This window comes from Trichosurus vulpecula, chromosome 3 (assembly GCF_011100635.1).
Source record: "Trichosurus vulpecula isolate mTriVul1 chromosome 3, mTriVul1.pri, whole genome shotgun sequence".
Taxonomy (NCBI): Eukaryota; Metazoa; Chordata; class Mammalia; order Diprotodontia; family Phalangeridae; genus Trichosurus; species Trichosurus vulpecula.
Window position 1 is genome coordinate 199107205 of NC_050575.1, and position 27978 is coordinate 199135182.

At 38.9% G+C, this 27978-nt stretch overlaps 1 protein-coding gene across 1 annotated transcript; it reads left to right on the forward strand.

Annotated features, from left to right (window-relative positions):
• The first annotated feature begins 154 nt into the window (after nucleotides 1–154).
• LOC118841476 (ubiquitin-conjugating enzyme E2 variant 1) lies at nucleotides 155–27923 on the forward strand. The gene is made up of 4 exons (XM_036748912.1): nucleotides 155–291; nucleotides 16815–16963; nucleotides 21513–21638; nucleotides 23775–27923. The coding sequence occupies exons 1-4, from the start codon at nucleotides 270–272 to the stop codon at nucleotides 23919–23921; spliced, it is 444 nt and encodes a 147-aa protein (XP_036604807.1). The 5' UTR covers nucleotides 155–269; the 3' UTR covers nucleotides 23922–27923.
• The last annotated feature ends 55 nt before the right edge of the window (nucleotides 27924–27978 follow it).

The following is a 27978-nucleotide window of genomic DNA, read 5'->3' on the forward strand; positions in this document are numbered from 1 at the left end:
TCATTTCCCAGAACTGGAGCTCGAGCGTTCATTTCCGCTGTGCTTTGAATTTTGAGGTTGCCGCGCCCTCCCGTAGGCTTATTTCTTTTTTTGTTTCTCAGCGACCTGGTGGAGGGCTGCGTCGCTCCGCCGCGCTGGCGTCATAAGTGACGTCATGGCGCGCCGGGTCCGCGGGGCGGAGAAGGGAACCCCGCTCGGGGAGGGGGGCAAGAGAAGAGGGAGGGGCAGACGGAGAAGAAGGGGCGGACTCCGAGCGGCAGCGACGCAAGATGGCGGCGACCACGGGCTCGGGTGAGCGGGGGCGCCGGGGCCCGGGCCAGCAGCTGGGGATGCGGGGATGGGCCCGCACGGGTCCTGTGTCACGGGGAACCCGGCGGCCTCCGGGAGCCGCGGCTCGGGGGAGAACGGGGCTGCGCTCCGGGGGCTGAGTGGCCCAGGAGCTGGAGGCTGAGGCGGCGCCCGGGCGCCGGGGCCTCGGCTTTGGTTCCTCGGGCCCCTCAGCCCGGCGAGGTCCGGGGGCCCGCCCGCGGTCTGGGCAGGCTGAGCCAGGGGCTGTCCCCCGGCCCTGGGCGCAGTGGGTGTGTCGGCCCCAGCGGTGGCAGCCGCACCGGAGGCAGGGGCCGGAAGCGAGGGGCTGGGGCGCGGAGAGGCCGCGGGGACCCGAGAGGGGGTGGGGTGGGAGGATGGAAGAGGGACCCGGGGGGAGGGGCTGCAAGAGGCTGGGGGATGCAGGGCTGGGGCGGGCGTGTTGGGAGGGACAGTCCAGGGGTCTACTGGGGAGAGGAAATGAGGGGGGCGGGGACCGTGCAGGGGTCGACCGTGGTATTGGAGTCTGTGTTTGGGGGGAGCAACCGTGCAAAGGTCTGTTTGGGGGATCTGTTTTGGGGGGTACCATGCAGTGTTCTGTCTGATTTGGGGGGACTTTTAGTGATCTTTGTGTTTGGGAGCAACCTTGTTAGGGGTCTATGCGGAGGTCTGTTTAGGGGGACACTTGTAGAGATTGAGGGGGGGACCGTGCAACGGTCTGTGTTTAGAGGGGAACTTCTCAGGGCTGTGTGTGCGTGTGTTGGGGGGGAATGCAGAGCTCTCTGTGTTTGGGGAGAAAGAACTGTGCAGGGGATATGTGTGTTGGGCAGGGAGGAATTTTGGAGGGGATCAGGGGTCTGTGTGTTGGCAGGGGCAGGAACCGTGGAAGGATCTGTTGGGGTGGAAAGAGTGATGAAAAGTAGGCTAGGGGAGGATTTGGTTTCTGAGAAATGGGGTGGGAGCAGGTTAGCCTTGCCACTAGGACCCTTCTGGGATGTTAGAACCAGATTTGGAAGAGATGGGGTTGCTTGAAATTGCTGAGGAAGGAAGAAAAGAATTCAATTGAAAAGCACTGACTAGCAAGGCACTGTACTGGTGCCTTTGTATCTGATGATTCAAAGACTGAAAACTCCCCAGGAGACTTATGGGGGGGGCGGGGCAAAGGATACATGTATATAAAAACAAAGTAATTTGAGGAGGAAAGATATTGATTCCAGAGGTAATCGGCAAAAACTTCCGCAGGTTACACCTGACTTGAACCTTGAAGAAAAATAGGGATTCCAGGAGGTGAAATGGAAGGTGGAAGTGAAGAAGCCAGAGACGTTAGTGTTCTGATTTCTATATAACTGAGATACTGTCCTTTCCTTTCCAAGCATTATTTGTGCCCCTAAAACATGTTTCTGTTATCCATGCTGCTGTGAATGGGGAGGAATCGATAATAGGGCACATTTCCCTAGTGTGCTTTATAGTTTACAAAGCACTTTTAAGGCCCTTGTAAAAGAAGACTTATAAAGTACTTTGCTTTAATCATTTAATTAATCATTTGATTTTCACAACTTCCTGATAAGGTAGGTAGAGCAGATATCATCCTCACCTCCGAAATGAGAAAAATGAACCTTAGAAATGTGAAGTGTCTTGCCTAAGAAACATGGTTAGTAAACCTGACCACTCCTCCTCCCATGACTGTCCACATTAGACATAACCAAACTATCAGAGCTGCACTTGATTGATTCGATGTTCAGTATAGTAAAATTTGACTTTTGAAAGTCCATTTTATCTTAGAATGGAGAAGACCTTGTCCTGGCTGCGACTTTAATAATGATGTTTTAATGTACAAAGCTCCTGCAACAGGCACTCCTAGAGGAGAAAGGCTGAGTCAGGCCAAACTGCTGTGGGAAACTTCAACCAGAAGAACATCTCTGCCAGGTTGCCCTGAATGGTGGTGTATCATTGTAAACCCAGTAGCTATTGGTGTCGTAGTATTACAACTTCGCCTTCTTGATAGTTTCTTATAATTTTGTCTTCATGGATTTGTTTTAACAATCACTTAATTTTAACTTTTTGAGGTGCTGTCATTGACAGGTCCTTTAACGAATGATGCTGCACTAAGACGAAATCCTACTAAGCAAACCCTTCTCAGAGCATCTTTGCCTATCTGTAACTTGAAAGCTTTATTTAAAAGCTGATTTTGATTAGTTGTATTCATACGAGCATAAATATTTTGTTTTAACAATGGAAAGCAGGTCAGGCAGTATGGAGTTTTCGCCCCATGGAGTTGTTCAGCTGTACATGTAAACATCATTAACGTCGAGTCCATACTTAGAAACCTGCCCTCTCCACCTCCTCCTAGAAAAAGTAGGCTTCGTATATTAATTCCTGTAGTAACTAAAATTTCTTTTTGTGGTCACTGGTTCTGGCTATAGCTAGCACCTTCCTAATTGCCTTTAATTCTTAAATGCATAATTTCAGGAGAGAGTAGGGATTGGACTTCTGAAGTGAATGTCAGATCCCTTCAGGAAGCCATCGGCAGCTTGGCTCCTTCTGGGCTATGCCGTGTATTGATGTGTTAGTAATAGTTCAGCGCGAATCATAGTGGTACGTTGGAATGGGCACTGGATTTAGAATCAGAAATCCTAGCTAGATTTAGATCCTAGCTCCACCGATTGATAGCTATATGACCTTAGACAAGGCAGTGAACTTATTAGGGCCTCAAGTTTCCTCATGTGTAATATGAAGGAGTTATGCTAGATAATATCTGGGGTTCCTTCCAGTTCTGATTTTATGTGGTTATAAAGCTCTTTAGCTATACAAGCTGCTTGTTTCATAACAGGCCTGTTGCCTTATACATAGGCACTTCATAAATGTTTTAGAATTGGACAGTTCTGTGAGGTAGATAGTGGAAGTATGATTGCTTCCAATGAGATTTAAGCCTGGAAGGATGTTTAGAGACATTAAGTCCAAACTGTCCTCCCCAGCCCTCCAGAGAGATTGTGAAACAGCTTGCAAGTACATATTGGCGCTAAGTGGTATCCATTTATTCTACATAGGTTAGGAGTAGGAAATGGCTAATAGGAGATTTTCATTACACAGTGTGTTGTAGGTCACAGTGACCCTACCTGTTGACACCTATTTGAAATTTGCAGGCCATTAGTATAAGATCTACCTTGCCAGGATCTCCGAGGGTTTAAGTTGCCTTAAAATGATTGACTAATTTTACCATGAGCTACTGGCCAAATAATAATTTTTAATATCTAATACTGAAGAATAATGCTTTATCAGATCTTATCCAACTCTTGATCATCTTCCCTAACAGGAAAATAATTTTCAAAGCACATTCATACTCATTTTCTCCTTTACTATAACCCCTTGAGGTAGATTGGGGGAGAGGTGCTATCTGTCTTTCTTTACAGATGAGAAAACTGACACTCAGATAAGTGAAGTGACTTGTCTGTCCACAGATCTTCTGACACTTCTTCCAGGGTCTTTTCTACTAGATTTTGTGCTGCTTTTGGAGGGAAAAGGTACACGTTATAGTTATCAGGGAATGCCACTGATTTTAGGTTTAGTGGCCCTTAGATTAAATGTGGGTGGCATACTAGTTTACTCTCCTTCCTTGGGGACTGGAGCTTACTCCCTAATGGGGAACATAGTAACACCCTCAGGAGATCAGAAGGGTTATATTTAGGACTCATATGCAAAAAGCCAGAGTCCCTGTAATAAAATTAATTGACGTTTTTGTGAATCTGTAATATTTGATACGAAATAAAGTAAAAATGGCCAGCCTTTGGAAAATAAGAGAATCTTTTCATAACTTAGTATTTAGTGAGCACCTTGGTACCTTAATTTCCTCACCTGTATTAATAATTCAGATTTCTGTAGAACTTTAAAGTTTATAAAGTATTTTGCTCATGTAGCCCTGTTTGAGGTGAATGCTAGTGATAAGTAGAACACTTCCATGGGTTTGACCTAGCGTCATCACTAGCATTTATCTAGCACTTGCACATTTGCAAAGCACTTTACAAATACTCATTTGATTCTTATTACAACCCTAGGAGAGAGGTGCTATTACTAACCCCATTTTACAGATCAGGAAACTGAGGGAAATAGAGGTCAAATGAATTGTCTAGGATCACACATCTAATACATGTCTGAGGTTGGATTTTAATTTAGGTCTCCCTGACTCCAGGTCTAGTGCTCTTTCCATTGCGCCCCCTAGCTGCCTCTAATGAATGTTTAAGTAGAGCCCTCTATCTTCTTCGGCCACCTGCTGACTGATGATGATAGAAGAGCACTAGATTTGGGAGGAGGGTACCTGGTTTTGAATCCAGGCTTCTCTATTTGCAGTCTGTCTGACCTTGAGCAGACCTTAACCTCTCAGGGTCCAAATTTCCTCGTCTATAAAATGAGCAAATTGGGCTATGTAGTTTGTAAGTTTCCTTCCAGGTCTAACATTCTGTGACTAGGTGTGCTTGGTATATCATAATGGAATTAAATTGCCCCTCTACTCGGATTTATCTTGGTAACCCCTTCTTCAGATAATCTGTTTTTTTTTTTAATTTGCTCCATCCATAGTAGCATAGAATCTCAGAAGCTTTGTTTTGCTGAATTTTAATGTGCCCTGCAAAAAATCTGATCCATTGCTCTCTTATGTATAAGAAAATAGACACTTGAATGATGTTAAGAGGATGTGCATTCTTTATGAATCATGACTTCTAGAGTTTCACCTGACAGGGATTCTTGAACTTGGTTCCCCCCCCTCCCCATTATTTTGATAAAATTGATGATCATGTAGGTTTTATCCGTTTTAAAATATTCTGATGAGTTGGTAACACAAAAAAAAAGATTAAGAACCTCTGACATAGTATTAGCATTCCCAGTGAATATCTGTTGATCTATATTACATAATTTTTTTTCCCCAAGGATCAGGGACTACACTGGGCCCTTGCCATGCAGATTTTGTGTATAATATGACACTGGGATGTAATAATTCAGGATTCCCAGATCAGTGACATTTACATTAGACTTCTCTTAATGGGAAATCAAACCACAAGCAATTTTAAGTAGTTTTTCCTAGAAATCTGTGTTTCTTAGGGAGAGTCATTTTAAATAAGGGATGGCTGAAGCACCCTCCCAGCCCCATTTTTGGTATGCTATGACATCTACTGTTGTGTAGTCATCCCTTAATGGTTCTCTTTTTTAAAGGCACTGGTATTTGTGGTGCAACAAAGCTATTATATGCATTGCTACCTTACCCAGCCAGCTAGATTAAATGTTATACCATGACATGCTATTAAAAAAAAAACATGTAGTCACAATATTTTCTGTCTGCTGATTGGTAAATTTATACCTGGGTATATAGATTTTTTAAAGTGAATGACTTTTTTTTTTAATTAAGATTTTTTATTTTTAGTTTACAACACTCAGTTCCACAAGTTTTTGAGTTCCAAGTTTTATTCCCCTCCCCCTCCCTCAAGACGGCATGGAGTCCATTATGTGTTCTGCATATACCTTCACGTTAAACTTATTTACACAATAGTCAAGTTGTAAAGAAGAATTATGACCACTGGAATGAATCATGAGAGAGAAGAAACAAAATTGAAAAAGAAAAAAAAAGAGAACAAATAGTTTGCCTCAGTCTACATTCAGACTCCACAGTTCTTTCTCTGGATGTCGATAGCTCTCTCCATCATGAGTCCTGTGGAGCTGTCTTTGAGCCTTGTGTTGCTGAGAAGAGCCAAGTCTATCAAGGTTCATCATCACAGGATCAATACATCCGTGGTTGTGTACAATGTTCTCCTGCTTCTGCTCCGCTCACTCAGCATAATATCATGTAGGTTTTTCCAGGTTATTATGAAGTCCGTATCTTCCCCATTTCTTATAGCACAATAGTATTCCATTACATTCATATACCACAACTTGTTCAGATGTTCCCCTCTTGATGGGCATCCCCTTGATTTCCAGTTCTTTGCTACCACAAAAAGAGCTGCTGTAAATATTTTTGTACATATGGGTCCCTTTCCCACTTGTGTGATCTCTTTGAGATACAGCCCTAGAAGTGGTGTTGCTAGGTCAAAGGGTATGCACATTTTTATAGCCTTTTGGACACAGTTCCAAATTGCTCTCCAGAATGGCTGGATCAGTTCACAACCCCACTAACAATGTAAAAGTGAATGACTTTTAAAAAAAATTAATACATCCAAGAATTAATTTACTGGGAGGAAGAAGGAGCAAGAGCAAGCATTTTCCAAGGCAGAAAAATGTCTGTTGTTACTATAATAGTCCAGCACAGAGCTTCTTAAACTTTTTTGTGTCATGGACACCTTTTTCAATCTAGTGAAGCCTGTGGACCCTTTCTCACAGTGTTTTTAAATGCAAAAATTAAAATACATAAGACTATGAAGGAAAGCAATTAAACCGACATAATTTTATCAAAAAATTTTAAAAGTTTGTGGACTCCCTGAAATTTATCCATGAACCCCAGGTTTAGAACCCCGGTTTAGCATAAGAATGTCAGTGCTGCACAGAAAATATCATTTTAGTTCTACATGTGGAAAAGGTTTTATTTTTTTTTTAAATTTGTATGTGTGTATTTTATGGATGAATATGCATATAACACAGTTTTTAAAACTGCTTTACATGGGAGTTTTGGTACATGGCTATATAATTGATGTTTTTCTGGGTCTGTTACGCTCAATTTAGAAGGAAAAAAATCCCAATCTCACTTAACCACCCAGGCCTCATAAACTTAACATTTTAATGGTAAAAGCATACTTCTGTGAGTTTACACTTAGCCTTTGAAACCAAAATGGATTTTAGTTAAGCTCTTTATCTCTACAAATCCTGTAGGTCTCTTGGATTTACAAGATTAGCTAGAGTCAATTTTGGTTTGAGGTGATTTTTTAAAGGGGTTAAATAGTAGTGTTTTTGCAGGACTCAGATTTATAAATAGTGGGAGGTTTCAGAGTTTTCAGTGAATCAAATAAAATACAATTGGGAAATAAAATATCTTGGTAAAATGTTTTTTGTGGTTTTTATATTCAGAAGTGAAGGGGGAAAGGGAAAATAAGCTTTTATATAGCTCATTTTGATCTTCACAATTGCTCTGCAAGGTAGATACTGTTATTAGGGAAGAAACTGAGGCAAACAGAAGTTAAGTGACTTCCCCAAGATCATGCTGCTAGTTAGTGTCTGAGGCAGAATTTGAACTCAGATCTGCCTGACTCCAGGTCTAGAATTATCCTCTACACCACCTAACTACCACTACGTTTCTATTTTGGCACTATGCCTTGGTGCCTACTAGAGCTTATGCTCACCATAACCTTAGAGAACCCAGTGAAGTTCATAATAACAAGGTAACAGAGCAAGTCTTTATTTGTACCCTTTTTTCTTTGTCATCAAGAAACAGTATTATTCTGGTTTCTTAAAAATTCAAGATTTTAGTTCCTATAGTAAACGTCGTAAATAACGTTTTCGTGTAAATAGTCTTATTTTCTAGAAAAGCTTCTTTCACTTTTCTTTGGAAGAAGGAAAACATCTGACTTCTATCATTTATTTTTAAAACTTCTCTTGTTCAACCAAATCAGATTACATTAGAAACTCTTTCTCTTTACAAGATTCAAATGTTTCAGTTGTTTGGGGAGGGTAATGTCAAAAATATTTAGGGATAAAGGAGCAATGCCCATTATGCTGTTCTTAATGAAAATTTTCTGTTTTTCCCTTTAAGCTCACTTTTCTTGGATTATTAAAATTTGATGCACACAACACCACTACAATATTTGTAATTCTTGTCTGAGAATAGATACCTTTTTAATAGCAATATATTTTGAAGCTCTGTGTTGCTTTGATTTACATTTTGTAAGTGTTAAGCTTAGAGGGTGCAGTGAATAGAATGATGGGCCTGGAGTCCAGAAGACTCCTCTTCCAGGCTCAGACACTTACTGGCTCTGCAACCCTGGGCAAGTCACTTAGCCTTGTTTGCCTCAGTTTCCTCATCTGTAAAATGAGCTGAAGAAGGAAGTGGCAAACCACTCTAGTATCTCTGCCAGAAAACCCCAAATGGGTTCACAAAGAATCAGATACAACTGAGAAACGACTGAACAACAAACACTGGATTTTGAGTAAGAATATGCAGACTTCAGTCCTTACTGAAATATGTATGTCCTTGGAAAAGTTGCTTTGCCCCGTAGACCCAAATTTCCTTATCTGCATAATGAGTAGAAATTAGACGACCTGTAAGGCCCTTTCTAGCTATAAAATCTTGTGCATTGCACTTGGCACATAGGGACTTAATAACTGCTTGTTGATTGAATTTTCCGACAGTAAAGGATTGTTCAAACCTGAAATGATGGCCACTGGAAGAGCTTGTGTAAACTTCTGTATGAGATATTAAGACTTGTTTGGGGCATTTTAGGGGTTGGGAAATGGACTGAGAGGCCCCTTAGTGGCTCTTCTAGCTCTTTAGTTCTAGGATTCTAGGTCTGAGGCACAGAAATATTTGCTAATATTTGTATATACGCTGTAGGAAAAGCATTATTTCAGTAGATGTGGGCCAGCAAACCTTTTTTTATATTAAACTTGATCCATAAAATCTTTGGTAATTTGTCAGACTTCATTCGAATGTCAGTATATTGTATGAAAGGTACTGTGCTTGATGCTACAACTTAAAGCAAATGCTTCTGTCATTTTTAAAAAGGAATCATATTTGCAAATTAATACAGTGCTCACAGATTTCTTGTAATTTCTTCCAGTTCAATCTCAAGGCCTATGAAGAAAGTAAGACAATGAAATTTTTAAAAAGTGTCACCCTTCCTTCACCCATTTTTGCTTATTTAATGTGTGTCTTAGTCATTTTGGGGAGATGAATTTAAAGTGTATTTGCTCTAAACCTATGTTTCTGTTTTATATCCTGCTGATAAGCAAACTGGTTCCTTTCCTATCATCTATCCTGAGAATATAAAAGCAGTGTTTTGGGAAGATGGATGTTACTCCCTGCTGAAAACCTTCTGTGGTTCACCATTGCCTTCAGGGATAAAGTCCTAACCCTTCATATTGGTTTTTACTGTTATATGTAAATTAACTGCGTTCTAGCTCTTCAACCTTATCTTTTAGTGCTTTAAAATAATAATCCTTCCCTACAGCTAGGTCTCATTGTTGCTCTTTAATATTCTTTAGTACCTTTAGAATCTAAAGTTTAGATCGTTTTACCTTGCATCTAGAAGCTTTGGAACTATATGCTTTTTTTTTTTAACTTTGAAATAAAGGAAAACAAAAGCAGGAAGAATAGGCCATATGTTGCCATAGAGTAGGTGTTCTTAACTAAAAGGGATCTATAGGCACCTTTTGGGGCTCTGAGAACTTGGCTATTTTCACTAACTTCTAATGGAAAGTTAGTATTTCCTTCGATTATGGATGGGGGCACAGACTTTGTTTCACCAGACTGCCAGACCCAAAAAAAGTTTAAAAACCCATCTAATGGGGTATTGGTTCTAACTTTAGACTGAGGTCTAAAAGGGGCCTATGGAAAAGTCTTGAGGAATCTTTGAAAAAATCTCAAAAAAGAAGTTGAACGTATCTGAACAAGATATGGAAGCTCTGGTGGCTAGTGGTCCATTCTCCCCCACAATCTACAAGTTTTACCTTCTTTACTCTGCACTCTCCTGAAATGTCCTCAGGGAAGAGCCAAAGCTAAAGTCTTGCTGGCTAAGAAGCCCAGGACTACTTTTCAACTGTCAAGTAAACTATGAACAACCTTGAGTGGGAAGAATAAAGTACATTCCTTGGGAAGACTGAACTAAAATACAAGGCATCATGACCTAGATTTGTGGCATCCAGGTCTTAGGAGTCCTGTTCCACATTCTTCTGTTACCCTTGCTTAGAATATGAGCATCCCATTTTGACCCATCTTTAATGCTTTAGCTAAAGTTCTATCTCCTATTTGAAGTTTCCTAGACTTTTCCACTCCATGTTGACCGGTCTGTGGCATTTGTTTTCTGCCAGTTTATTTAACATTTTACAGCAACTGTTAACCCTGTGAGGTGAGTACTATAGGTTTTATCCACAATTTTACAAATGAGAAAACAGGCATATTCTTAAGAAGCTAAGTAGATTTGCCCAGGGCCTTACAACTGTTAGGTGTATAAAGTGGGATTCAAACCCGATGATTCCAAATTCGTCACTTTATTCACTGTTCCACATTTCCGTTCCATGATCATATGTGGCCTTCTTTTGATGTTTAATATGTGCCTAAGTTGCCAATATCTTATAGTTATTTTGTAGCCTCTGCAGCACCTGCCAGTAAAAGTTTTTTGAGTTGAAAGAAGACATGGACAATGTTACTCATAAATTTGAGTGTTAGTGGTGAAAATTGGTGAACATTTGAAATATTTTTTTAACTTATCCGAAGGCTCCTATGCAGATATTTATTTAACAGTCTTGCCCACAAAGGTAACTACTGCGTGCAAGACATTGTGCTAGGTGCTGGGGATAGCAAGAGATGAAAATGACAGCCCTTTCCCCTGAAAGGCTTACTTTCTCCTGTGTAGAGGAAAACATGTATGTTTTCTGAGTATCAGTCAATCAACAAGCATTTACCAAATACTGTGTGCCAGGCACTAATCTAAATATAACACAAGATAGGGAAAGATGGAACAAAAGAACAGTACAGACCGTGTTCTGGCAAAATCTGAGGATGGAGAGAGATTCTTAGAAATCTTGATTCTTGGGTGAAATGTATTATAAATGTTAAACCCATGCCTAATTGGTCCTACTACTAAGGAATTTGTTCTTGGACACATTACATTTCAGTCTACTAGGTAACCAAGGGGCGGTTATCCACTTTCAACTGTTTCAGCAGTAGGAAAAACTCTTAATGAGCACTTAGCATTCATGAAGAACAAATTAACCTTTACTTGAAATCTGCAGGTTTCTGTCAGCCATTATTGTAACTCAATTATGCTTTTAATCAGTTTTTAAATTAACATAAAAGTTCTTCATGACTTAGAGAAATAAATTAAAAATTAATAGTACACTTAGAGAACCATCCACACATGGTCCTTATTGTAGCCATCATTGATGGACCTACCTGCTCTCATCTGATTGGCAGTTTGTTTAGCGCACAGTCTCATGGCATCAGAAAATTAGAAGGAACTTTAGATGATCTCTTCCATTAGCTTTACAAATAAGGAAATTGAAGCTCAGGTTAAGTAAAGTAACTTGTTCAGGGTCACATAGCAAGTGGTGAACAGACTTGGACTTCAGGTCTTCTGGATCGATCCCAGAGTGTCTGTGGAATCATGCTTTGTTTCATTACAGGGAAATGTATATTAGTTCCTTGGAATCAATGTAATAGCATTTTATAGTGCAAAATGCTTTACAGATGTCTCATTTTTACCCTTTCAACAATCCTGGGGGGTATGTGCTATTATCTCCATTTTACAAATGAGGAAGCTGAGGCAGACAGAAGGTGACTTGCCCAGGGTCACACAGTTTGTAAGTTTCCAGTATAGGATTTGAACTTGAATCTTCTCATCTCCAGACCTGGAATTCTTTGTGTTACACCACATAATTCAGTACTGTATAGTGCATTATAGTTTATGAAACACTTTCCTTATGATAACGCTATTAAGTGAGGGAAGTGTAGAGCAGACTTTATCTTCATTTTACATATCAGAATACTGAGGTTCAGAGAACCCAAGTAGCTTAGTCAGTTAACATTTATTAAAGTGGCCGTGTCAGATGCTGTGCTAAGAGCTGGGGACGCAAATACAAAAAAAAGTAAGGCAGCCCTGACATCAAGGAGCTTACAGTCTAATGGAGAAAGACTACACACAAAAGGAAGCTGGAAAGTTGGGGATCCACAGGTACCTGACAAAGGGGCATGGTGGAGAAGGCCCAGAGTAGTACAGCCAGATGAGAAGAAGTAAGATGTTCAGAGGTGAGGACCCTCAGTTCATGGCTCCACACTTCAATCAGGGACAGAAGTAAGTATTGAGATGGAGGGCCTAGCTTGACAGGATCCAGCAGAATGATGTTTTCCCAATAATGAGCTTCCCATATGATTTTAGGACTATAAGAACACAGAATTAGAACTAGAAAAGACCTCGGGGTTCATTTGGTCTAACCCTTAATTTTATAGATGAGGAAATTGACATCCAAAAAGGCTAAGTTGCTTACCAAGACTCACATAGTTAGTAAATAGCAAAACTGGAGATTCAAATCCAGATACTTTTGACTCCGGTTCTCTTTCTTTAGCATCGCACTGCCCACAGTCACAAAACTAATAAAAATGAGAGAACCTACACTTGATCCCAAGTTACCTGATTTCAGATATTGCATGCTTTTCTCTATAACAGGGTGCTTTCCGTTGAATGTGTTTGGGAGAAAAATAAAGGAGTGTCCTCTATGATAATATTCTCTTCTGGTTATCACATACCCCTTCAGCCATGATTATTGTGTTTTTCATAGTGTGTCTCCATTCCATGTTTTCCCTCAATTCCAAGCAAAAGAAGTGAGCGGCAGATTAATTTAGATTCTTTAAATATTTGAGACAGGCCTTTAAGCTGTTCTTTCCTTACCTTGTACACTAATAATCCTACGTTTATTTAGATAATGGTTATTTATGCTTTAGAAACTTGTGAAAACAGAACCTTTATGCAGTATTGTCCTAGCTAACTAAGCCTTTAGCTAGTTTGCTGTGAAATGCTTGCCCACTGTAGGAGTAATACTGTTGATGTTTTGAAGTTTGTATAACATTGAACACTTACTTGGAATTTTTCCAGCATACCAAACAGGTAATAAACTAAGCTTTTCTATGTGCTGAACTATTTCTAATGCATGATATACGACTTGAATCAAATTTGAATCACACTTTAATATTGAGTATCCTTTAATGCAGTTATAATGAACTACAATCATTATCTGCTTTTGAAGAATAAAAATATTTGATTTCCCATACTCTCAACTCCATTTTTTTTTTTAGATTTGCAGAACATTTTCCTCATGATCCTGAAGTAGGTACAATAGTACAAAATATACTCATGTCATAGATGAGGAATCTGGGACTCTGAGAGTTTATGATCTGCTCAGATCTATTCAGCCAGTGACAGAACCATGATTTAAACTGAGATCCTTTGGCTGTATGTTCTGGTGTTCATTCTTTCATACCATACATACGTACAATATATTGACCACATTTTGGTCAACATAAACTATATCTACTTTTTAATCTGGCCACAACAGGTAGCGTGGTGCCAAACAAACACAAGTTTAAATCCCTTCAACCCCAAAAGTGTAGTCTTTCCTATTTACCACTTCTCCCAAAGATAAGATAATGCTAAAGAAGTAAGTACAGTATTCTGTGTATGTATCCTTGAGCATGCATGCATTTGCGTTAGGAAGAAAATCAGTCCATGTTCAACTCTAGGCATTTCACTGTTTTAAGATATCTTGTGGCCAGAAGGGGGCTTTCTAGCTTTTATTTTTGCAATGGAAGTAAATGAGTCCCAGAAAAGTAAAGTGACTTGGTGAAAGTCACATTATCTAGTCTGTGAGAGAAGTAAGACTTAGTACTTGGGTCTCCTCTTAGTCTGGTACTTTTTTTTCAGAATAACTAAACCATCCTGTAAATATACAGAAGTCTAAATTGCCCTCAGAAGGGTAGTCCTTCCTATTTGCCACTCTCCTTCCTCTCCCCCCGCCCCAATAATTCTAAAGAAGTAAACATAATTTAATGGGGGAAGTGGGGTAGATAGGGGAGTAGGAATGTCTTCATTAAGCACCATGTGCCAAATGCTAGGGACACAAATAGGAAAGCTCTCCAGAAGCTCACATTCTGATTGGAGGAGGTAGCACATAAAAGAAAGCTTCGGGTAAAGGGCAAATGGAAAGGCCCAGTGGTAATGCAGTAACTGTATGGTGAATGACAAGGTCCAGGTAACTTTAGGTACATTAGCAGGCAATGCTAAGTGTCTAAAAAGAAAAGCAGCAGGGGTTCTGGATTCCCTCCTAAGTGGGCGGTTCTCTCACATATATCCAATTGCTGTTGCCCCAATTGTTATCTGTCCTCTAGACTGGTCACAGAATTTGAGGAGATTTGGAAGAGACCTCCGAGTGACCCTCTACTCAAGTCTTCTACATGAGCACTCTACTTTTCTGACCACATTATTCTTCTGTTAAGAAACCTTCAGTGTCTCTCCGTTGACTTTCAAATAAATTCCTTAGCCTGGCATTCAAGACCCTGCATAATCTAGCTTCCAGTTATTAATCCAGCCATATTGTATGTGATTATGCTCCCTGTACTGTGTTTCACCAATGGCAAAATATTGATTGTTCTTCAGTTTGGTCTTGTACTTTCCTGCCTCTCTGACTTTGTGTTTGTTAATCATAAAAACTAAAATGGTTACCCCTCCCCCCCATCTTTGACTTATAGAAATCCCCCAGTCTCCAGAAGTCAGCTCATATGCCACCTTCTCCATGTAGCCTTCCTTTATCTTAGCTATAATTGGTAAGATTTAAAGCTGGTAGGGATTTTAGAGGAAATCTAATCAAACTCTTCATTTTGTAAGTGAGGAAATTGAGACCCAGAAAATTTGCCCCAAATCTCAACAGTGTGAATCTTTCCCTTCTTTAGTCTTATACTATTATTTTGGATGTTTTGTGGGTACTCAGAACTCGTATTCATTATTTGTCTTTACCCCTACTATATTGGAAGCTCCTTAAGGACCATTTCATTTGTGTATCCCTAGAACCTCACACAGTACAGGGCCCCCAGATGCTTGTTGAATTGAATGAAATTTTCAACAACCTGTGGAACAGACACCTGGATATCCCACTAACACCTCAAACTCGGCTTTTCCAAAACTGAACTTACCGTCTTTCCAACCTTTGCCCCTTCCCCTGCTTCTCCTGTTTTTATTGATACTACCACTCTGCCAATCACTCAGGCTCAAAACTCGTCTATCTCCTCCTTTCCTGTCTTAGCACTTTAGTTATTGACCCCATTACCTCTTCTCTCCTGGATTGCTACAATAACTCCTAACTGCTCTCCCTATTTCTAGTTTCTCCCCTCTTTGGGCCTATCCTTCTCAATGCATGCCCAGTTGAGCTTACTGATGTACCATTCTCATCAGTCACTCTTCAGCTCAAATCCCTTCAGTGGCTTTCCATTATTTACAACCAGGGTTCTTAAACTTTTTAGTCTCACACACCCCTCTGGTGAAGGCTGCGGACCCCTTCTCATAGTGATGTTTTTAAAGGCATAAAATAAAATACATAAGGTTACAAAGGAAGCCAATTGAAATAATTATCAAAAAATTTTTTTGAAACAAGTTCACTCGTGCCAGGTTAAGAACCCTTTATTATCTGTAAACCAACTTCAACCTTCTTTCTAGCCTTATCCCATGCTGCCTATTTCACATAACTGTGTTCAGGCAAATTTTGGAGGGCTACTTATTTCCTGTTTTCATTCTACCTTCTAACTCCATGATTGTTCACCTTATCTCTCATGCCTTCAACGTGGACCCTCTTTCCATCTCTCCCCGTTGAAATCACTCCTAAGAGCCAACTGAGGCACCTCTTCCATGCCACTCTAATCCTCATATAAAACATTGCTGAGAACATCCTTGTGCGGGGGTAGGGAACCAACAGCCTAGAGGCCACATGTGGCCTTCTAGTATTTGGGTGTGGTCTTTTGACTGAGTCCAAATTTTACAGAACAGATCATTTTATTAAGGAGATGTGTTCTGTGAAGTGGTCTTGAGGCTGCAGATTCCCCACCCCTGTAACTTGTGCTTTGCTTTGTAATTTTATGTTGTGACCAAGGCCAACAAACATTGGACTTTGAACAGTAGGCTTTAACATCAGACTCATATTCACTTCTATCCTGAACAAGAATAATTTTATTAGAATACCAGAGTATGTTTGCATTTCTTACATCTTTTTTTTTTACCAGAGAAAATAAATATAATTATCATTTCTCTAACTTACTCTGTATCTAATTTTTCAAAAACTAAGTATTTCTATAAACTCACATTTTTGTAAGTATTTCATAGAATCTGAGCTGAAGAGGACCTTAGAATGTAGAATGTCAAAATTAGAGAAATCATCTAGTCCAAGGAATAGGAAATCTGTGGCCTTCAGGCTAAAGTCAGCTTTCCCTGATGCTTTTAGTGCCACCTTGTTTCAAATGCAAACAGACTGAGTTACAGTTTTTGTTTTTGTTATGTTAACTTGATATCCCTAGTAAGTTGTCCCTTCCACCTTCTTCACGATTTAGATATATTGAGTTTAGAAAGGATTTTTTTACGAAATAGAGTGCTCAAAAGTAACTTCCCAATATTAAAAAAGGGAAATAATCTCAGTGCATTGAGACAACACTCTAACACCCCCCAGATACCTAAAGTTCACAAAGATACTTCATTTCTTCTCTCATAGGACTCAAGAGAAAGAAACATTCAACCTCAAAAGTGCTGTTGGCATTATCATTATGATAAATTTCTTTTTATTCATTTTAGGAGTGAAAGTCCCTCGAAATTTCCGACTGTTGGAAGAACTTGAAGAAGGTCAGAAAGGAGTGGGAGATGGGACAGTTAGCTGGGGTCTTGAAGATGATGAAGATATGACGCTTACAAGATGGACAGGAATGATTATTGGGCCTCCAAGAGTAAGCTTTAAGCAATAACTTAAAATTTACTTTGAATCATTATAAATATCTTAACCTTGTTATAGAAAAGTTCACCAATAGTTTATTTTCTAAACTGGATTTTTTTTTTTTTTTACCAATTTGAGTTTACATATACAATACTCTTCAAATGTTGTTAATTGTTAAATGATAAGGAAAAGTATTTACTATCAGCTCTCTTGTTTAATTGCCTAGTTTGATTTGACAGTATAAACAGTAAAGTTTGAGGTGATTCAATTTCAGATATATCTTAGGTAGAAATGCTTATCAGTGGATGGCTATCATAAAAATTTTTGAAGTACCTGTAAGATATATTTTTTTAGCACTTGATGTTCATTCCCAGTTCTATCTGTCACTTTGTTGTTTCTGGGAATATGAGAAAATTCTATCAATTGTGAGTGGCTCTTCCAAAGTTTATAATGGAAAGCCAGCTTTATTTATATTTACATTTTCATGTATTACTATCAGAAAATTAGCCAGAAGAAAGAATGCTACCCTTAGTGTAGAAGTCAACAAGTAAATTAATTAAAATCTTAACACCATTTTGTTTCAGACATGAAGTCATTTAGCTGCTGTTAAGTACCAAATATGCACAAGGAACTGTAGGCAATAAAGAAATAAATGAGACTCGGGCCTCGACCTCAGAGAATATGATCTATTGCTAGCATTGTTATTACTTGCTGTATAGGTTGGTGTGATGGGAGTATATGGGTTCTAATTTTCAGTCTGCTACCAATCAGCTGTGTAACTTGAGGCAAGTTGTTTTGCTTCCCTTATCCTTATTTTTCCAAACATATAAAATGGAGATAATTCTTGTCATTCCTATTTCTGTAGGTTTGGTGAGGGGCAGATGAGATGATGTAGGTGGAAGCACTTTGTAAACTAAATACTGTGGAATATAAGGTTTATAGAATAAGAATTACTGTCCCATTTACACAAGTGTTAATTTAATGACTTCAGTGTTAATCTAATTGCATGCATATTGAATAGTAGTAATTTTTACATTTAATGCTTGGGAGTAAAATAGTACTCTTTGAGTTTTTAAATAAGTTTTAACTTTGGGAGATGTCTGATCTCAGCAGTGTGGGTACCATCTGTACCTCTTTATCTCAGAAACACTACTGTAGTCTGTCTGACTCTTGTCTCTCATTTCTTGCTACGTTTTCCTTTTCTGGTTATTATGCTATAGTCTGCTTAATAGGTACCCACCATTAGTCTTGTAATTGGCTTTTGGGGTTTTTTGGGGTTTTTTTTGAGGCAATCAGGTTTAAGTGACTTGCCCAGCTGGTAAGCGTCTGAGGCTGGATTTGAACTCTGGTGCTCCTGTTTCCAGGGCCAGTGCTCTATCTGCTGCATGACCTAGTTGCCTCTCCATTGCCTTTTAAGTTATTTGTAATTTAGATTCTCTGGTAATCATTGTATCACATGTGACTTTTAACTGAATCACTTACTTTGGCCGTTGGAGATGCAAGGACTTGCACAGAATACTTGATTACACGTACTTTTGTGACTTAAGAAAAACTTAAAAAAAAATAATCCTTGACTTATGGGTGTATATGTTGCCTGCATGTAGTATTAACATCACTGTTAAGGAGTAGACATAGACCATTTGATTGCTTTGCCTTTTTCTCTAAGACATTGTCTCAATTATATATTTTTCCTCAAAAGAACATCCTTCAAATCCCAAAGCAAGGAACGACTTTATTACCTGTGCAGCATAGCCTGTTTACAAAATGCCAGCAGATGTCTGAATGGCTCCATCAAGAGAGAGACAGAGACAGACACACAGACACACACACACACACCCACTACACTTTTACTACTTGCAATAGTAATAAATTGTTTTGTCGCCAACTTTTTAAATGCATCTTAAAGAGCTACATCCATTGCTTTGAAGCACAGTGTTCCATTGGTTCATCTTGAGGGGGACTTGTATTTATTTCAGAATTTTCATTAAATTCCTATATTCATAAGAAAGAAAAATAAAAACCCAAAACTTTCTCTAGTATTGGCCTCATTTTTGGCTTTCATTTTGCACACATAATATATATATATTCATATATCTTGACACCTTGATTTTTCAATATTTTGATTAAAAAAAAACTTTAAAAAACTGTTATTTTTTTCTCAGCATTCTGTTTTTGGAATCAGATCATCAGTGATTCTCCTCTTTCTGCCTTCTTCCTGACTTTTTTCTTAGGTTCCAAGTGTTTTATTTAGCATTGAGCAAAATTCATAGGACTGAGAAACATTACAACTAATTCTCGTTTGTGGAGAATTCAACCACGTTCTTATCCAGCAAAAACATGATGTCTGCACTTGATGCTGGCTATACAAACACTGCTTCTGATTCTGACAACACAGCCATTTCTACATCATGAAACTGGTTGAATTCCATAGTGGAAACCCAGACGGCCCCTCATTTCCATTGAGGTTATTGGGACTTAGTCATTTTCCCATGTAGAACTAAACACATTAAAATTCAAGCTAGATTTTCTTGCTCTTTTTTAAAAAATTGGATTCCTGACTTGATATTTTAACAACTTTTATGAAATATGGAAGATGGCAGGTTATACAGTGCATCAAGGAAAATTGAAGTCACTTTTTTAGATGTGTGAAGGACCTCGGATCATATGGTCTATCCCTTATTTGTTTTAAGAATTAATTAATTTTATTCTAAACTTAAATACCAAATAAAAAGGGTGTTTCCATAAAAATCAAAGAACAGAAAAAAGGAATATACATAAAACTACAAGTCTTGTTATGTACAGCTTGCTTTTCAATTAAAACATTTAATAAATTCAGCATTTAGCTTGCAAAGCTCCTCTACTTTTTTGATTCTTTTTGGCCTCCCTCTCTTCTGTGCATTTAAAAAAAATACTTCATTGACCCTTTTTTTGAGGGGGAGGTAGTACTTTATTCCTAGTTGCCCTCTCAGTCTCACCCTATCTCCAGCTCTGCATTGGTGAAAAAAGAAAAGAAAAACAAAGCCTTGTGAACAAATACACGTAGGCAAATAAAACAGATTCTCATATTACCTGGGCCCAAAAATGTATGTCTTTTTATCTCAAATCTGAGAGTATGAAATCTCATGCTTCGTTATTGGTCCTCTGGTTGGTCATTGGTCTTTCAGAGTTTTTTTTCTTCACATAATGTTACTGTATAAGTTATACTAGTTCACTCTGCATTAGTTCATACAAATCAGCCCAGGTTTCTCTGAAACCATGACTCTACCATTTTTTGTAGCACAAGAGTATTCCATGATATTCATATACCATTTTGGTTCTTATTTAAAGGGGAGGACACTGAAGGCTGAGAAATGTGAAGGGGACTTGACCAAAGTCTCTCACAAGGTTAAGAACAAGCTGGTACTAGATCCAGGTCTCCTGACTTCTTGACGTATCAGTCCAGGTTGCTTTGTACTACTTAGACCTGAGTTGCTCATTTTCTTAGTTTTGTCTTCTTGAGTGATATTTTTCTGTTTGAACTTTTTTTGCAAAAAACACTTTATTATAATTTTCTGAAAATCTTGTTTAAAAAAATAACTACATGATATATCTTAGGTGTCTGTACATACTTAAAGAGTACCTACCTATTTTAAAATAGTCACACATTTTCATTGGTAGTGATTAAGGCTTTTAAGAGTCTGTTTCATATATATTGTGCCATATTTCAAAGGCTTGTTCTAAAATGTCTTGTTCTTATCTAAGCAAAAGTATATTTGGTTTGGGCTGAAAATTTTTGTCTTTCAGTGTATTTGATTATTCTGTCTGGCCACTAGATGTCACTGTTGGAAAGAAGCCACCAAATGAGCTTAAGGCTACTTAACTGGACCTCAGGGTTTAAGTCTAGAAGTGAACTTAGAAGTCTTTAAGTCCAGGCCCTTCATTTTAAAGATGAGGAAACTGAGGCTGAGAGAGGTTAAATGCTTTCCCCACAGTCACACAGATAATAAATAACAGAGCCTGAATTTGAACATAGGTTTTGCAGCTCCAAAACCACTACTTATTCGACTGTACAACGTTTACCTCCTCTAAGTGAAGACTATAGATGGTTGGCCCTGGAAAAGGACCTCAGACCTTAGAAAGCATGAATGAATGAATCTAGACCAACTTCCCCTTGTTTTACAGATGACTAAGCTGAAAACCAGAGAAGGGAAGTGACCTGCCCCAGGTCACACGGTGAGATAGTATATCAGGTCTTCAGCGTGGAAGTAGTAGAAGACACACCTTATCTGGTTGGTACACAAATGATTGGACTGCTATTCCTTTTTCTGAAATTTCCTTAGTAAAAGTTGTAGGATTCAAAGAAACCAGGTCAAGGACTATTGGATGCTTCCAAGTCAAATTGGGGAATTAGTTTGCTGGTGGTAAAATAGTGATATGTAAGTAATTTGAACCAGTGTACTCGATTCCACAAACAAAAGTATTATTTCAAGTGCTATATTCACTGAATGTTTTATGTTCTAATGTTTACTATCATGATCCAAAGTTGATTGTTGACTGTATGCATGCCCCTTTTCTTTTTCTAGACAATTTATGAAAACCGAATATACAGCCTTAAAATAGAGTGTGGACCTAAATATCCAGAAGCCCCCCCATTTGTAAGATTTGTAACAAAAATTAATATGAATGGAGTAAATAGTTCTAATGGAGTGGTAAGTTGTGTTTTTCCCTCTATATTCACTTGTATTCTTCTAGAATAACAATCTCATAATATTAACTTGAAAGAGTAATTTTAATCATTAGGACTTTTAAAAAAATCTTTGAGTTTTTTTTAATTGTTTAAATTAATTTAGTAATATCTTTACAATAATATATAAAGAAAAATTGTGTTGATTATACAAATTGGTAGATATCTGTAAGCCTGAATCCTTAATCCCTAGTCATTCAAACATTAATTAGCACTGAAGGAGATATAAAGAAGATAAATAATATGCTGGCCATTTTCTCTCCCAGTTCTCTACCCTGTATTTCCAGGGTACATGCATTTGGAGAAGAGCAGTGATTTTGGAGTTGTTACAATTCCTCTGTGTCTCTTTCTGTGTAATACCCTTTGGGTATTGCTATCAAGGGCAGAGTGTAGTGTAAAGAATAGTGGACTTGGAATCAGAAGACCTGTATTCAAACCCCATCTCTCACACTTAAATTTTTTTGTTTTTGTCTTTGGATCTATGATGCTTTATGTATAGTAAATTGTAGTACTTGATAAATGTTAATTGTTGTGACTTTGGACAAGTTGCGTCCCTTCTCTAAGCCTCAGTTTATATATCTTATGCAGTTTTTCTGTATGTAAAATAAGGAGGTTGAACTAGGTAACCTCTAAGGTTCCTTCCATCCTACATCTGTGGTCTAATGGTCTGTAACTTTGGGCTAATGCTACTTGTGCTAACTCCCACAGATTTGTTGTGAACAATGCTTAAAGCGTTATATAAATGTAAACTGTTATCTCTGATTTGAGGTAGTAATGTTTAAAAGTTAAAGTTTATGACTGTCTCTGTAGCCCGAGGCACTACCATTGATCCATTGATAAGTCTCTCTTCTTCCCCCTGTTTGATTCTTTAGGGTCAGGACTATTTTAAAGAACTTTATCTTTGTATATTTTCCAATAGCACATTGGGAGTGGTAAGGTAATGAATGGACTTTCTGGATGGGGCAGACTTTTTTAAAGTCATTGTTAAAAATTACCTCAGGCAAGAAGGACCAGTGCCATTGGTAGAGAAAGGGACCACTAACCCAGTAATTCTGGAGTGTTAGGAACAAAATAGAACCTCAGATGTTTGGCTTGGTCCTGCCTTGGGTTTTTTCCTTATATTGCCCGTTGTGGTTGTTTTCTAACAATTGTGCGCCCTTCCCAGAGTAAGATCCATATCTCTAACAGCAGCAAAAGTAGGAGGCGACTCAAGGTTCCCTTACTGTTTCCTTCCCCTCAGTAACATAAGTTTCAAGAGCAGAAAGGTGAAAACTGAAGGGAGGGGTAGGACCAGGGCTACTGCCTTTCTTTAGAATAGAATGTCTGAGTTGGAAGAGTCCTCAGAGGTCCGTCTGTTTAGCCTGTTCCTGCAGGAACTCCTTCTTTTCAGCTTCTTCTTGAAAAAACCAGCAGTGAAAGTGACCTCCCTTCCTCCCTTCTGAAGCAGCCCATTCCACTTTAGGACAGCTCTGATTGTTAGGAACTGTTTCCTTACATCTTTCCAACATGTGCCGCCTTGTAAACTTCTAATCTGTTGGTCTTGGTTCTGTCTTCTGAGGTTAAGCAAAGTCTAATCCTTTTTCTTCCATATGACAACCTTTCATATGTTTGGAAACAGGTACCATGTCTTAAGTCCCACCAGTCTCTCTCCATACTCTCCCCCAAAATCTCTGCTCCAGGATAAATATCCATAGTTCCTTCAACCAAATATCTTATGATTCAGTTTCCATTTCTCTGTTCTGGCTGACCTCTTCTGGACATATTCCAGTTTGTCAGTGATCTTCCTAAAATCTAGCTCCCCACATTGAGCACAATATTCAAAGTGTAATTGGGCCAGGGCAGAATACAAAAGGAACTATTTACCTGTCTTGTCCTAAACACAGTACCCTAAAATCTGCTTAGCTTTCTTGCCTATCATATGTCATGTGGACATTAAAGTTAGTGATTATATTATCAGAAGATAAATTTGGAAGGAAAAGGTGAAAAGTGTATTTTTCTTAGAGTTACTGCTCGTAGCATCTGAATCCTAACACATACTGACATACATGAGAGGCTCCAGAGCTCTATGAATTAATGTGTTTTTGTTGAATTCTTTTTTTAGGTGGATCCAAGAGTCATATCCGTGCTAGCAAAATGGCAGAATTCATATAGCATCAAAGTGATTCTGCAAGAGCTTCGACGTCTATTGATGTCTAAAGAAAATATGAAGCTTCCTCAGCCGCCTGAAGGACAATGTTACAGCAATTAATCAAAAAAAAAATCTTCCCCCTTTATTCAGTTTTAAGCTGTCTTCATTTTCCACAGTAGTAAATTTTCTAGATGCATCTTGTAGACCTCAAAGTACTGGAAAGGAAGTTCCCATTCAAAGGCGATTTATCTTAAGATACTGTAAATGATACTAATTTTTTCATTTGAAATATAAGTTGTGCTATAACAAATAATCTTGTCATGTGTAACCACTGTCCACTTAGTTGAACTTCTGGTATCAAGAAAGTCTATTTAAATTTATTACTGTCATAACCAGTGTGGCACATCTAACTCAACTGTGAAAAAATATATCACACAATCACCTTGCTGCTTATATGGCCAAGGATTCCACCACCCTACCCCTGTCCCTACCCCTTTGCAATAGCATTCCAGCATTGAGCCATTTATTAAAATAGACACAAAGGTTTTAACTTCCAGTATGACACAGGAAGCTTAATGGACTACTACTGAGGGTGTGTCACCCCTCCCTTTGTGCTGTCTCTAATAAAGGCTAACAATGCTGGTGACTTTATTTTTATTATTAAATTCTTTCCATTTTAAATGGTGCCCCAGCAAGCCATTTTACTTCCCCACAACCTTTGGCCAATGCATAGATTGTATCCCTCTTCCACCCACTCATCCACCCTCTCTTACATGGGCCTTTGGTGAGGGATTCAGGGTTCTTACAGTGTCTTCTCTTCCCCCACCTTCATCACGGGGTGCTGCTCTTCCCTCCTTCCTAAAATCAGTCTCCCCATTTCAGTGATACTTCCTTGCTTCTGGCCAGTAGCCAACCCAGGTAGGGTTGGAAGAAATCCCTGACTCCCTTTGCTTCTCATTTTTGGAACTACATTTAATCATCACCAGCCTGGGAAATGAATATCTAAACTGTTTGCAAACCTGGATCACCCCTTCCACCAAGCCTGCCATGCGAGGATGCTGGCAGCGGGCAGTGTTTTTAGCTCAGCTTTTGATACAGTGACAAGAGCAGTAATTTCCCAGGATTGCTCAGATCTGCCAGCTTAGCAAAGGTTTTAGCAGTTAAAAGGAAGGGCTGCCTGAAGATTCCCTAAGCACACACTCCAGTTGAAAGAATTGGACTTGTCCTTGAAAATCGAAGAGATGTGACTTGACAAGCATTGCATTCACTTGGTTGCTCTTTACCATAGCTTAATAACAGGTTTGGAATTCAATGGCGGGAACAGAACCTTCAGTTTGAATTTGGTACAGATTTAGGTTTTGGCACATCCTCCTTTCAAGCTCTTCAACAAAGATTGAAAGGGGAAAAACCTGGGTGCATTGCAGATCCCAGAATTGGGCTGGCAGAACTCCCTGGCAAATCACTGCCTTTTCTGATTCACTGTCTTGGACCACTAGCTGCTGCAATGTGGATACAAGCTTAAATAAAAACAATTTATTGTGTCCTGAGGGTTTTTTTTAAAATTCAGTATTTATGTAAATCCACATTTTAAAGCAGCAGCTGTCAAGTCAGAAAAAAGAATTGTTTCCATTAAAACTTTTGGGGAAAATATTCGTTGTAAGGATTTCATATCCTCTGTAATTAAAGTTTAACATAACAGTATTCCATAAGCAGCCTTTTTATTGTCAGACCATTGCCTGGTTTTAATATAATAAAGTGTGCGTTAATATTAAGAGGCTGCAGTCTTATTCCTGTTAGCTTATTGATTTAGGAGCAGAACTGCTCTGAGCTGTGGCCTTTAATGTCCTGGATGCTAGAAAGAGAGCCTTCTGTGCCTAGCTAGTTCATAACCTCTTTTGTCATGTGTTCAGTTAATGTAGGTTTTTCAAAGAAGTTCTCTCTAACCACTGTTTTTTCTGCCCTGATAAAACTTACGGTCAAACAAAACAAACACTAGGATAGTGGGGAAGGATCCTTTCTCCCTTGTCTCAGCAACTCTGTTACTGTTAGGGTTTTGTTTTTTTTGTTTTTTTTGTTTTTTGTGATATCATGCATTTTTTTCTGTTTCAAGTTGCTAATCACACCTTCCTCCAAAAAGTTGTTCATCTCTTGCTGAAAGTAATTGATAGCTTTGCTCATTTAAGCTCCAGAGGTGTTTATCTTGTTGAATTTTAATTGTTTGAAATGAAACAGTTTTGATTTTGAAGAACTGAGAATTTGGGTGACCAAATAAAGTTTCCTTGAATAGTTGAGTGAGGTAATGGGTAGTCAAGAAGTTACTGAGAATGTACAGACCCGTACCCTTGTTACTATCAGGGGAGACTATCATTGCTGTGTTTGGAAGGTATTCCCCCATCCTGTTCCAAGTGTTTCTTTGGTTTGTTAGCTTTCCAAAGATTAGAGCGGTCCCACTGAGTGCCTTCCTCCACGAAGGAGGCTCATGGGCCACCCTCAGCCATGCAGTACCTATCTTTAGACTGAGCAGAGAAATGACTACTGGAGAAAGGAGGGGGAATGGGATTCCTAAACAAGTCTCCACAGGAAGAATGGCTTGAATTTCTGCAAAATAACCCTTATTTGGGGCCATCGATGTGAGTTGCTTTTAAGATAGAGCTAATGGTAACACCACAAAAACTGTTGGATTCTAGCATTTCCAAATGAAATAAAATGTGGCTTCAGCTACTTTTTTAAGGCTTAGAATTCTTTCTCTTGGTACTTTGCTCAACCTTAGTATAGGGACACTGATACCTCCTCTTCTTTCTTTTGTATGCAGCCCGAGCCAGCTAGATGAAAAGAGAAGACAGATCAACCCTTGGAAACAAATTTTATTATCAGCACAGTTTGAAAGGTTTAGCTGTCGGAAAAACAGACTTAAGTACAGGACAGAAGAGGTGATGAACTTCATTCTTATAGTCCATGATATCCAAAAGCAGAGGCCAACAATCCATATTTTAATATCCTGTAGTACATACCTCTTAGCTTCTTCCTGGTAGGATTTACCCAACCCAACTGTTACTAGTATTTCTGAAAATGTCTTCAATGAAGCCCCCATTTAGACCTAAAACGTGATTGGTTTGATTTCCCTGCCCCTGCCTTCCCCCCTTTTAGGGAGAGGATTGGAGGCAAGCAGTGCTCTGCTTACTGGTGAACTTTCTAGACTGATGTACTTTGTGGGCAGGATCAAGAAGATTTGTGAAGGCCTAAGCCTAGCATTAGAATAGAAGTGTTATTTCACCCTTCCAAGCATCAAAGAAAGCCTTCTGTGCCTGGCAATGTCATAGCCTTCTTTGTCACATATTTGTTTATTAGGGTCCTCTCTGACCCCTGTATTTTCTATCTTTACTCATGCAAAGAGGTTGCCATGTAAAATGTCACTGTATTTGAATCAAATGGGATGCAAAAGTGACTTGGAAAATATAATTGCTGGGGATTTTGAGGGTGGGAGAAACCTTAGAAAATTGATTCCCTTTGGTTGCTAGATCTGCTTTCAATCTGTTACCGTATTGGTCCAGGTATAGGCTACACTCTTAAATTGACATCTCTTTGAAAGGAAAAAAAAAAGGATGTCTACACTGAAAAAATAATACTAAAGTTCCTTATAAAAATACATTTACTGTGAAAGACTTTTTGAAAACATTTCTTTCAATTCAAATAAAGGTTTTTTTAATTCACTTTATCATCACTGCTTTGTCACTCACTGTCATTCTCTTCCTACTTTCTATGATGTGTAACTTTAGGTGGCATTAAGGTTTCTATAAACCAAATTTTTTAGTGGGGTAAGGGGCAATGGAGGAAGGGCGGAGTTAAGCCAATATTGGTACCAATACGGTAAATTTGCATTTGTAAAATCAGGAAATAAGACATGAGCATTGTGTTAGAGCTGCCCTGTGACCTTTGCTGCATTCCTGAAAATGAGTGAGGGCAGGTCTGTAGGATTTTCAAAGCAATATCTGTATGGATTGTTTCTGAGGCTTTAGACCTATGGGTTGATTGGTGTATGTGCCACCTCAGGCAAGGTTTAGTGTTGTCTAGCATTGTGAATGGTATAAAAATAAACAGTTATGCTATTTTTTCATTGCCCTATGGAGTGTCTTCAGTGATCTTGTTTATATTGCCCTAATGGACACATACTTAGTAT

Coding starts and splice junctions, on each gene's coding strand:
- LOC118841476 (XM_036748912.1), top strand. CDS start 270: ATGGCGGCGACCACGGGCTCGG. Junction 292..16,814: donor GGCGGCGACCACGGGCTCGG/GTGAGCGGGGGC, acceptor TATTCATTTTAG/GAGTGAAAGTCCCTCGAAAT. Junction 21,639..23,774: donor TAAATAGTTCTAATGGAGTG/GTAAGTTGTGTT, acceptor TTCTTTTTTTAG/GTGGATCCAAGAGTCATATC.